Source organism: Oncorhynchus mykiss, chromosome 12 (assembly GCF_057628025.1).
Source record: "Oncorhynchus mykiss isolate SJ-2025 chromosome 12, ASM5762802v1, whole genome shotgun sequence".
Taxonomy (NCBI): domain Eukaryota; kingdom Metazoa; phylum Chordata; class Actinopteri; order Salmoniformes; family Salmonidae; genus Oncorhynchus; species Oncorhynchus mykiss.
Genome location: NC_143033.1, coordinates 71,164,455 through 71,176,531, shown reverse-complemented (window position 1 = coordinate 71,176,531; position 12,077 = coordinate 71,164,455). Strand labels below are relative to the sequence as shown.

The 12,077-nt window shown below is 44.3% G+C and overlaps 1 protein-coding gene across 1 annotated transcript; it reads left to right on the top strand.

Moving 5' to 3' along the window:
• Window positions 1-261: 261 nt before the first annotated feature.
• On the top strand, window positions 262-8,831 carry LOC110538102 (nuclear receptor subfamily 1 group D member 1). Its single transcript, XM_021624694.3, has 7 exons — window positions 262-987; window positions 4,561-4,839; window positions 4,951-5,184; window positions 5,306-5,961; window positions 6,083-6,268; window positions 6,408-6,618; window positions 7,885-8,831. Exons 1-7 carry the CDS (start codon window positions 927-929, stop codon window positions 8,079-8,081), a joined length of 1,824 nt encoding a protein of 607 aa, XP_021480369.3. The 5' UTR covers window positions 262-926; the 3' UTR covers window positions 8,082-8,831.
• The last annotated feature ends 3,246 nt before the right edge of the window (window positions 8,832-12,077 follow it).

Sequence of the window (12,077 nt, the reverse complement as noted above, 5' to 3'; positions counted from 1 at the left end):
TTTTATTTTTGTATTCTATACCACCATCACCCCATTCCCATCGCGTGCAATGCTGACAGAAAAGCTGAATAAAAGCTAATCGTTGTTATTGATCATATTACGATGTTTGAAATGCAATGTTCCTCGCTTCACAAAAGGTTGCATTATTCTTTTCGTTGTATCAAGTGAATGTCTGTGGTCACGTCCACATTCCCACCAGACATGAAAAGGGGCGCCCTTTGTGAGCCAGTATATAATGACACGTCCAATTAGATCCAAATTAGACGCTATTTGAATGATCGATGGAACTTGTGCCATGGCTTTGCGCATTTGGTTATATTAAATATTGTGCATATGTCTGTCCTATCCCCTTTAGTTAAAAATGGTAGCGTTAAAATATTATTTCCCCACATTTTTCGTAGCCATTTTAGTAGGAGTTACCATCTCCATGTGCGCAGGGGGTTTAAAAGAAAAGCTGATGTGTTCGGAGAAAAAGTGTGTCACTGGGACACGAGGCACTCCCCGGGGGTCACATGGTCCCGTTTTCAGCCCCGTGAGAGCAGGCATGCAGTGCGTCCTCGTTCCTTTCCTAAGGACGAGGGAAACTGAGAAAAATCAGACCGGCTTGGGAACTGCGGTCAGACCTACACGGATAAAGCCAGTGACAGCATAGACGCTTTTCGTAATTGTTTTCGCTGGCAGTGCTTACAGAGAAGTGTTTCACATTACGCGGGAACTTGCTCGATAGCAGCTGCATCCTTTGGTAGTTTATTAACCTTGGTTCTTAAGTATTGTAATGAGTATTCGAACTCAAATAGAGCTTTTATTATAAAGAGGAACATAATGACATCGTTATAACAGAGAAGAGGACCTTCTTTTTGCCAAGAACATAGCCAGAAGGGAATTTATCCTTTCCTAAACTGTTTTCTATTTTCACCGATATCTATATGAATGTTTTGGAGCTCAGGATGGCAACAACAGCAATGGACACAAATAACAACAATACAGGTAGATATTCAGGATTATCATGTTGTGCGTGTGTAATGGGGTTATGTGTTTTACGCATATTGTTTTGGCTACCTGGCTTGTTGGCAGTCTGTTGAAGCTCTTTACATTTAGTTGTTTATCAGTCCGTAATACTTAAATCAATGATGAGTTGAATTGTATTGATGTACACCTGTCGATTAAGTAGAGACACTTGTGTATATGGAACTTACGTGGCTGATGGAATCATCCTTGTGATGCAACACTAGATGGGGGAAAGTTCAATGGGTCTCTGTACAGTTCTCCTCATGCCAAACCTCAGTCCATGGCTGATGAGGCTTGAAGTAGGCCTATTCCTCATAGTGTTTATTTTTAATTCTCTGATGATTGTGTGTTATCATTACTGTAGCCTATATATTTTACCCCAACCGTTCTTCATAATTGTCATTGTCAAGGTCGAATTACTGTCCACAGTAAAAGCAAAATTAAGAAATGTTGTATCGTGGAGTTTGTAATAGCCTATAAGTTATCTGTACATTTCATTAAATAAATATTTAAAGTACTATACATTGTTTGATGGTGTACGTGTGGTAGGTAGAACATCATGGTTTGAGACACAGTGCTCTAAAATAGTTCGGGGGGAAGTAGGTCATGTAAGGTGGACGGACATCCCTTTGATGCAGACATCCGCGCCTGTTTTTTCCCAATTCACATGGCCCGCCAAGCTAGCCATGTGCGTTTTGTTTTCATTCACCGTTCTCCACCAATCTCCATCCGTATAGAGAGCAAGCTCATTGCATAATTTCTCGTCGGAGTCCCATGGGTGAAGCGGTCTTGGATGCCATGTGTGCACTGCTATTGGATAGCTGGCGGGTGTAATTATTGCGATTCGATCAGGACATCATTCAGTCACGTGTTAGATTGAAACGTGGGACACGAACATTTATGTAAGGCATCATATCACAACTTATTGTTGCTGACATAATTACACAGGCATAACCAAATACTTGCAGGGTGATTGGGACATTCCCTCTCGATATCTAAGATGTCCAAAATAATGAGCTTACCTTTATTATATTATTATTAGGGCAATGCGATAGTAGGTCTAATAAAGCATTTATAGGTTCATTCATTTGAATATAGGTTCAGAGAAAATACATTTTCAATACATACAATTATATTGTACAGCTACAACATAGCAAAGTGAAAACATAGATAGATGCCAAGCTTTTCAGCTATATTCAGCAAGTATGTTGTAAATTACATTAGATTATCTAAGGAGTATATTGTGGGAATTGACTGTCTATCAGGTACCATGGATAGCGCCAGGCGGGAGGGAACGTGAGGCTGTCCTAGAAACAGTTGGCGTGTTCCATGGGGGGTGTATTGCACAGCCAGCCAGTTTGCCAGCCTCGTTGAATAACCTGCTGTTGGAGGAGCGCACGTTGAGTAAGGGCGTGACTAGAATGTATTCCAGCCAGCCTACACTAGTGCTGCTCCTCAAGCAACGCAAGTCTGCAGTCCAACCCGTTTTCATTCCATGGCTATCCCATGCATAGCTTTCGATGAACTATTAAATTTCTTTCAAATACCTCACTCTGAATGTACGTTTACTCACTAAGACTAGTTCAATATTCAGAGCTATATCTATTGATGTGTTTTCTTCATTTCACGTTGACTTTACAAGTGTTGGTTTAACATGGCAAGTTATTGATTTTGATAGAAAAGCAATCTTATCTTCCACTCACTGATTGGTTATTGTGGGTAATACATTATTTGGGGATAGAAAGTCAGGAGGTGGAAGACAGAGCAAAGGGAGTGAAAACATGCAGTGGAGAGAGAGGGAGGAGCATTAATACTATAGCACCAGGCAGGACAAGGAAGTGCACGTGTTGTGGTGACACCTGACCCAGTGACCCTATAAGACCTTATGTTCCATTCCACAGTGAATTATGTTTCTCCTCCAGGGCTGCCTGGCTGGCTGGATTCTGAGATTGGAATGTCTCAAAAGGAACAGAACAGACAAACATTCTCTCACTGTTTGTTCAATCAGGATATTGGAATTCATCCAGTTTTAAATGTCAGGCTTGCAAAACAGAAGTATAGAGTTTGGTTTTGTTAAGCACAAAACAATGATCCCATCCTTCAATAGGCCACACCCAAACATAGAGTAGGTGGGCGGCTTGCCATCAATGCAGGGAAATTAAATCACAAAGATGGTTTAAGGGCATCATCAATTAAAGCCTCAACAACACAATAAAATGTCCTGCTAATGACTCCTTAAAACAACACATTATCTCCTCACAAAAACACATAATCTCCTAACAACAACACATTATCCCCTAACAACACAATACAGTTGATCTGGTATTAGAGCACAGGTTAATTGGAGTCAACAGGAAGTGCAGAAAGTCTTGGGCACATGCTTTGTAGGTTCAGGTTTCGGCAGGGACGCTGTGTGTGGAAAAGGGTGGGGCACACCATTTGGCATTTAAAAAGCGATTAGCCATTCCTGGTAGCCATGTGCATGGCACCCCCCGGCGACCGGGCACGAGTTGGTGTGTGGGTGGCCAGCTGTGGTGAAACGTGATCCTTGAACGGAACTTGTGAGAATTAGCCTTCACAGCTGGAGAAACTGAGACCGCTGGATTAGAACAAGCAGGAGGGAGAAAAATAATGAAAGCGGGAGAGGGAGAAGAGAAACAGAGTATGAGCAAAAAAGAGGGCAGGGGCTGTAGAGAGAGAATAACAGAGTTTCAAGGAGAGTGTAAAGGGAGAGTTGGAGAGAAAGGGAAGTAGGGCAAGTAAAAGTTGTCAGGAGAGTTCCAACAAAGAGAGAGAGAGAGAGAGAGAGCAAGAGCGCAAGAGAATCTAAATCCACTCGTGTGGGTGGCTATGTCTGGCCAATGAGACTGCACAACAGCAATAGCACTGACTGTGCAATTGGGCAGGATCCAAAAAGAACGTGATCATTCTCCATGCGGCAATGGCTTCTTCCATAATGTCAAGAATGTTCTGTAGGTGATGCTTGCTCACGTGGTACAACCCACACAGGAAAATCTTGCCCTTATGGCTTCCTGTAAAATGTACTCTGTGGTCAAGGCCTCTGTTTTGGAAAGAGTGGTGACCACCTCTGAACTAGAAAAATAAACGGAAAGCCAGCCTTTCCTGCCAACATTTCCTGGAAAGCAGTGTTTTTTTCCCAGCCACTTGTCTTCTTGGACTCTCCGCAGTCACTCTGTTGCTATGGTTATCATAACACTGCCACGGTTTCCTTCCATAATTGTCCTGGGTAGCTAAGGGAACATTTGGAATGTATAGAATTATACAAAGTTGCAGCCGCTCCCACGTTTTTTGTCAATGAACATGAATGGGCGCAATATCAATGAACATGAGTGGGCGTCCTCTCTTGAACCCTCTTCCTCTTTACCTCCTCTGTTTTAGTTTCCATCGGTCCTCACTGGCAGTTGACTGATGTCCAATGGTTAGAGTGTCAAAGAACAGAGCACTAAATGTGACCAATGAAATTATCTCACTGTTTTTAAACCACGCATCCATTCTAACAAGCAGTCCTCTCGCTCTTTCTTTTGTCGCTAGGGGGCGTAATCTCCTACATCGGCTCCAGTGGCTGCTCACCGAACCGCACCAGCCCAGTGTCTATGTACAGCGAGAACTCCTTCGGAGCCTCCTTCCCTCCCTCCCCCAACGGCTCCCAGGGCTTCTCCAATGCCTACTCCAGCAGTGGCAGCTCCAGCTCCTCCAATGGTGATGATGGAAACTCCTCTTCCGGCTCCGGAGGGTCCCCAAGGCTTAGGGGTCGTAATGACAGCAGCATTTCTCGCTGCTCCCCCAGCAAGTCCGTGGCAAGCCTTACCAGTGAGTAGACCCCCATACCAGAACCCCAATACTTTATATGAATCCAGATTGTGCACCCCTATCTGTCATTCCTGGAACTACAGCCTTAAGTCCTCTTTATGCTTGTAACAGAACTGAATGGGATGGTGCTGCTGTGTAAAGTGTGTGGAGACGTCGCCTCAGGCTTCCACTATGGGGTCCATGCCTGTGAGGGCTGCAAGGGATTCTTCCGACGCAGTATCCAGCAGAACATCCAGTACAAAAAGTGCCTGAAGAACGAGACCTGCACCATCATGAGGATTAACCGCAACCGCTGCCAGCAGTGCCGCTTCAAAAAGTGTCTGTCCGTGGGCATGTCCCGCGATGGTACGTACAGCTTCATATGCTAAAACATGACACATGCAGCCACAAAAAGGTTTAATAGTTCTACTACACTCTCATCCCTGTTAGGGCTGTTGACTCAACATGTCTCTTTCTCTCTCCCCAGCTGTTCGCTTTGGCAGAATACCCAAGCGTGAGAAGCAGCGCATGCTGGCAGAGATGCAGAGCACCATGAACAGCATGAACAACATGCAAAACGAGTTCCAGCTGGCCAGCCTGACTCACAACTCTCCCCCTTCTCCCACTTCCTCTTCTCCCTGCCCGGGTCTGACTGTGGCACTCCAGCCCCAGGCCCTGCCTTTTGCCCCTTCCCCCTCTCCTCCAGTACAAGCCCCTGCTTCCCCTCTGCCCCCACCATCCAACCAAAGCCCGCCACTGTTGGCCAGCTCTCCACCCCTATGCCCCAGCCCTGGGGTGGACTGCACCATAACGGCCATTGCCCGGGCGCACCGTGAGACCTTTGTTTACGCCCACGACAAGCTGGGCAATTCTGTGAGATTGCATAACGGAGAGGTGGACAACTGGGGCTCAAATTATTGTCCTGCTGGCTACCACCAGAACAGCATCAACACAATCTACCACCACAACAACAACGTGGCCCTCCAGAACCATGGCTTCCTGGCCATGTCTGACAGACATCACCAGAACAACGGCAAGCAGTTCCACAACAGCAACCTGTTCGGGAGCCACCAAAGCATTGAGACTAGCAGCGTCCCCCAGGGCCAGAACTTCCCATGGAAAAACCACAAGGACATTGTGCTGGTGAGTCACTGAACAGAACAGCAACATAGAAAAGATCTTGATGTCAAAGATTGTCAATAATAGTGGCAAGTAGTCATAGCATATAGGAAAATGCTGATTACGGTTCTCCTCGGTCCTCCAGGCATGTCCAATGAACATGTTCCCCCAAGCCGAACCAAGCAAGACCCCCCAGGAGATCTGGGAGGACTTCTCGCTCAGCTTCACGCCGGCTGTGCGTGAGGTGGTGGAGTTCGCAAAGCACATTCCAGGGTTCAGTGCACTCTCCGAGAACGACCAAGTCACCCTGCTCAAGGCCGGCACCTTTGAGGTAGGCATCCGTGAAAAGTGTGCAAACAGATATGCAAAGAAACTTCATACAGTGATAACCAAAAATACTCACAGCTGTACTGTATTGAGAAGATACAATGACTCAACACCCACTCACTTTTCCCTTGCTTCTGTTACAGGTCTTGATGGTGCGCTTTGCCTCCCTCTTCAACGTGAAGGAGCAGACTGTCACCTTCATCTCGGGTACCACCTACAGCCTGGAGGCACTGAAGGGAATGGGCATGGGAGGCCTGCTAGACACCATGTTTGAATTCAGCGAGAAGCTCAACTCCCTAGAGCTCACGGCCGAGGAGCTGGGTCTCTTCACCGCTGTAGTGCTAGTGTCTGCAGGTAAGAACAATGAGAATTCTTATTATTTACTTTAACAACCTATTTAAGCAGTTAGAGCTCAAGTACTGTACTTGTCCTGCCAGTAAATCACCATGACCAATGTTCCCACGGGACTGCCGCACAGAAGAAATAACAGCCCGGGCAGAGAAGCGTGAGATTGAACTTCACTCAACTTTCTAGAGTTTCCCCCCTTAGTTAACACCATCAACGTTTCCATTTACTGTGGGAATTGTGATGGAATCAAAGAAATATTAGCCATTATAAATGCAACATACCGAAACTAAACAAACTATGCAAGACTTAGTATGCAAAATTAACTATGCAAGAGATTTTGTTGTAGGCAGAACGCATCGGAGTAGGATTCTATTGCATTGACATGCACAACTCAGCCCATACTCTACACAGACCGGTGTGGCATAACCAATCAGAAATGCAGTAGGCCTATATGCAAATAGACCATTGCCATATATGGATCTGTGCCATTCACTTTGAACTGGACTGTGTTAACAGCATGAGCGGTCAAGAGTAGATGCGCTTGTTTTGAGAGCTGCATGCAAGAGCAAGAGCTGCATGCAGCCACGTGTGTACATTTGTTCATATCCTTTGATAGTTTAGGAGTTATTAGCCCAGTTATAGATATGTATTCAGCAATGGGGGAGTGAATGCTTCCTACAAGAGCACAAACCATGTACATTTCTAGACATCTTTAAAGAGGGAGTTGGATAAATAACTTTTTTTTGTCTTAAAGGAGCAGTGTTGTATTTTGAGAGAGTCTTAAATAAGCTAAGTAGCCTATAGGCAGTAGCATCATTTGTCTGATTCTCTGTAATATTTTGGAAAGTGGTTTCATCAAACAACACCACAACATTTTCAGTTGGCCTACATTGAACACCACACATAGGCTGCTACTTTAGGCTGAATGATAGAACAGCCATTTCCATGTTAAAATGTTATGGAATGCATTTTTCCATTGTTTTTGATGGGAGGCCATTCTCGTAGGCCTACATTATGATCAAATAGCCATAGTAGCCTACTTGACCACTGTCTGACACTGTTACTTAAAGCGGATACAGCCTCAGTGTTCCCAGTAAATGCGAGCTGGAAGTTGCACAGAATTTTCACAATGTTGAAATTTGCTCAGCGCCGAGAAAAAGTATGGGGAACATTGAATCTTCAAAAATCACTCACTGTTATGGCATAGTAATGGTCTGTACTAAAGTGTAAAGTAGTCTAACGGTGCTCTCTTTCTTCTCTGTCCTCTTTCAGATCGCTCAGGCATCGAGAACCTCAACTCCGTGGAGCTGCTTCAGGAGTCTCTGATCAGAGTGCTGCGTACCCTGGTCAGCAAGAGCAACCCCTGCGACGCCTCTCGCTTCACCAAGCTGCTGCTCAAGATGTCCGACCTGCGCACACTCAACAACATGCACTCCGAGAAGCTGCTGTCCTTCCGCATCGACGTATAAGACCGTCACCACTGATGACAAGAAAACCCGTCTGGACTCGTCGCCCATCTCCACCTCACGGACAGTGGTGGTTGGGCGGCTAAGGGGCGGGGCAAGTTGGGGGAGGTGACAGGGGATCTGATTCCATCTGCTCGCTTGCTCCCTTCAGGGACACCCGCCTCCGAGTTGACTGATGTGCGCATCAGCCAATGACATGACCGAAAGACAGTGATTGACAACTGATAGGGGTAAGGCCAATAGACCCATGGAGATTAGGGAGACAAAGCCCTCTACATAAATTATTTTTGGAGGTTGGGGTGGTCACAGCTCAAAACTGCCCAGAACAAGTGCCCCCTCTACACCAGCCGGTCTGAGGGGGCCAGAGACAATTGGTCGGTTGAGCTGAACCAAAAATCAGCAATTGGGCTTTACTACTATGTCCAATTAGGCCTGGTTCCTTCCAAGAGTCTGTTAGATGCATTTTAAAGCCATCTGCTCTGTTTTATCATGGCTGTAAATGATTAGTTAAATATGTGCAGTGTTGTAAACTTAATCATATTCCAAACTGAGTTTGTACAAATTTGTATATATCTAGCTACAAACGTCAATAAGCTTACTTGAAATGTTTGAAAAATGTGTATAATATATATATTTTTTTGTTAAGATGAAATTCTCTAATGCTCATAGTTATAAATGTGTGGGTACAAATGTGTAAAATACAAATTGAGTGTATGCATACAAAAAATAATATCCAGAACTGTATTTCAAAAATGTTTTATGTAATGAAGGCATTATACAAAAAAAATACTTATTTGAATTCCTTTGTGTGATCTTTTTCTGTAGTACCGATTTTGTTATTCTACATCTGTCTGTGACTGGGTTGGAGAGACCTAGCTCACCTAGCTATTAGAGGGCTGTGCTATGTAATCAGTAAGCCACAGGTCACAACACTCACTGAGGATGCTGACACAACACTAAAGTGGGAATAACAGTTCGTACTGACCAATGACCAAGGCTGTACATTTGCTTGGATTAGGTCTTAATTATAGAATACATTTCAAATTTGAGTAACCCAGTGCACTTTGACCTTGAGATGAATTTATTTGAAACGACATGCTGACAGTCATTTTTTTTATTTCACCTTTATATAACCAGGTAGGCCAGTTGAGAACAAGTTCTCATGTACAACTGCGACCTGGCCAAGATAAAGCAGTAGCCCCATCAATAGTAACAGATTATTGCTGTACCTCAAGGTCTTGTCTATAAGTATTTCACAGAACACACTACAAGCAGGTGTAAATCTTCCACTCAAAACATTTCTCATGTTCCTGTTTTGTTTCCGCATCCCGTCATGACCACAACCACAAAGTAGTGTTCTGCATTGTAGCCAATATTCAAATATACTGTAGCTAACCAAAATGCAGAATTGTTGAGCACTATCTGCCCGGTAATTGTTACCAAGTAAAGGTATGACACTAGTGCTCGGATGAAAAATAATTTGGTTAGCAAAAGTCAATGAGCTACAGTCCTGCAGACAAATCGTAGGTTAGAAGCTGGATTATGTAATAATTATGTATGGGTAAGAACATTTCCATGGACAAGGTTCTCATTAATGAGAGCAATTAATGAGACCCCTTGACTTTTTCCACATTTTTGTTACAGCCTTAATCAAAATCTACACACAATACCACAATGACAAAGCAAAAACAGGTTGAGATTTTTAGCAATATTTTTTATTTGTAAACCTGGAAATATCACATTTACATAAGAATTCAGACCCTTTACGCAGTACTTTCTTGAAGCACCTTTGGCAGCGATTACAGCCTCTTTGGTATGTTTCTACACGCTAAGCACACCTGTATTTGGGGAGATTCTCCCATTCTTCTCTGAAGATCCTATCAAGCTCTGTCATGTTGGATGGGGAGCAGCGCTGCACAGCTATTTTCAGGTCTCTCCAGAGATGTTAGACCAGGTTCAGGTTCAAGTCCGGGCTTTGACTGGGTCTCAAGGACATTGGGACTTGTTCCGAAGCCACTCCTGCGTTGTCTTGGCTGTGTGCTTACGTCGTTGTCCTGTTGGGAAGTGAACATTCGCCCTAGTCTGAGGTCCGGAGCGCTCTGGAGCAGGTTTTCATTCAAGGATCTCTGTACTTTGCTCTGTTCATCTTTACCTCAATTCTGACAAGTGTCCCAGACCCTGCAGCTGAAAAAGATCCCCACAGCATGATGCTGCCACCACCATGCTTCACCGTAGGGATGGTGGCACGTTTCCTCCAGACATGAAGCTTGGCATTCAGGCCAAAGAGTTCAATCTTGGTTTCATCAGACCAGAGTATATTTTTTCCATGGTCAGAGTCCTTTGGGTGCCTTTAGGCAAACTCCAAGTGGGCTGTCGTGTGCCTTGTACTGAGGATTGGCTTCCGTCTGGCCACTCTACCATGAAGGCCTCATTGGTGGAGTGCTGCAGAAATGGTTGTCCTTCTGGAAGGTTCTCCCATCTCCACAGAGGAACTCCGGAGGCCTGTCAGAGTGACCATCGGGTTCTTGGACACCTCCCTGACCAAGCCCCTTCTCCCCCGATTGCTCAGTTTGGCCGGGCGGCCAGTTCTAGGAAGTCTTTGTGGTTCCAAATTTCTTCCATTTAAGAATGATGTAGGCCACTGTGTTCTTTGGGACCTTCAATGCTGCAGACATTTTTCGGTTTTTGCTCTGACATGCACTGTCAACTGTGGGACCTTATATAGACAAGCATGTGCCTTTCCAAATCATGTCAAATCAACTGAATATACCAATGGTGGACTCCAATCAAGTTGTAGAAACATCAAGGATGATCAATGGAAACAGGATGCACCTGAGCTCAATTTTGAGTCTCATAGCAAAGGGTCTGAATACTAATGTAAGTAAGGTATCGTTTTTTTTATTTTTTATACATTTGCAAAAATGTCTAAAGACCTGTTTTTCCTTTGTCATTAAGGGGTATTGTGTAGATTGATTAAGAACATGTTTGTTTATCCATTTTAGAATAAGGCTGTAACGTAACAATTTGGAAAAAGTCAAGAGGTCTGAATACTATCCGAATGCACTATAACTGTTAAACACCTCTATAACATAAACAAGTAATTTTCTGTTTAAAACTGCCCTAGGGAAAGCTAGAGAGCTCCCAGTGACTAGACACAGGTATTACTGGGGACAAAAACAAAGTACAACTGATGCTGATTGATGAGACTACTGTATCACATTGAAGACAGAAAAACAAGATCCCTTTCACTTGCGTCCACAGTGGAGTGGAATCTGATCTATGAAGAGGATTATCAAACCACCCAACCCCAAAGTGAGGAGAACGTAACCTAATAACTGCAGAAGCTGCTGCACACTTGGATCAGAAGTGGGTCAAACCGTTCACATAACCAACTATTCACAGCTGACATTGGCCCCACCTGCTGCATCCCAGGGAGCCAATTGATAGTCAGCAGGTGAGGAATGAGGAGCGAAGCATGAAGCAGGGAGGTTAACTCTGACAGTGTGAAAAACGAGGGAGAGCAGGCTCTCAAGTTGAAGTGCCAAGTAGCTCAGACAAACCACCAAAGGGCATGTCTTTTCAAGAATACGAGAGCAGGTTGTCAACAGCTTGTACGTTAAGTTACAAAGTCAGGTGGAAAGAAATAGAACATTGCTTGTGGAAGCCATTGAAGACCCATCTCAGATCTCAGGCCATTTCTCTTCAGGCTTTTGACAGCTTTCAGGGTTGACTTTATCCAGAGCCATAGGCTCTGTCTGTCAACCCATAGATTATCTAACCACATGCTGTCAGACTACGGGGAGCAAAATAATTCAGAGGCCCAGCCACAGGATCTATGCAGTGTACATAGTTACTTCTCTAGTAGTTATAGGGGTGCTGATGACTAGAAGAGCATCAACTTTGATAAAGAAATAAAAGTTGCACTCTTCATTCGTCACAATGTGATTGATTTATTTTTCACCTTTTCTTTAAGTCTAAATATGAAGAAAACCAAAAACA

What these genes read in the sequence shown, in the direction of transcription:
- LOC110538102 (XM_021624694.3), top strand. Translation starts at nt 927, where the DNA reads ATGAATGTTTTGGAGCTCAGGATGGCAACAACAGCAATGGACACAAAT. An exon ending in ACCACAAGGACATTGTGCTG is followed by an intron (nt 5,962 to 6,082) that starts GTGAGTCACTGA and finishes TCGGTCCTCCAG; the next exon opens with GCATGTCCAATGAACATGTT. An exon ending in TGTAGTGCTAGTGTCTGCAG is followed by an intron (nt 6,619 to 7,884) that starts GTAAGAACAATG and finishes GTCCTCTTTCAG; the next exon opens with ATCGCTCAGGCATCGAGAAC.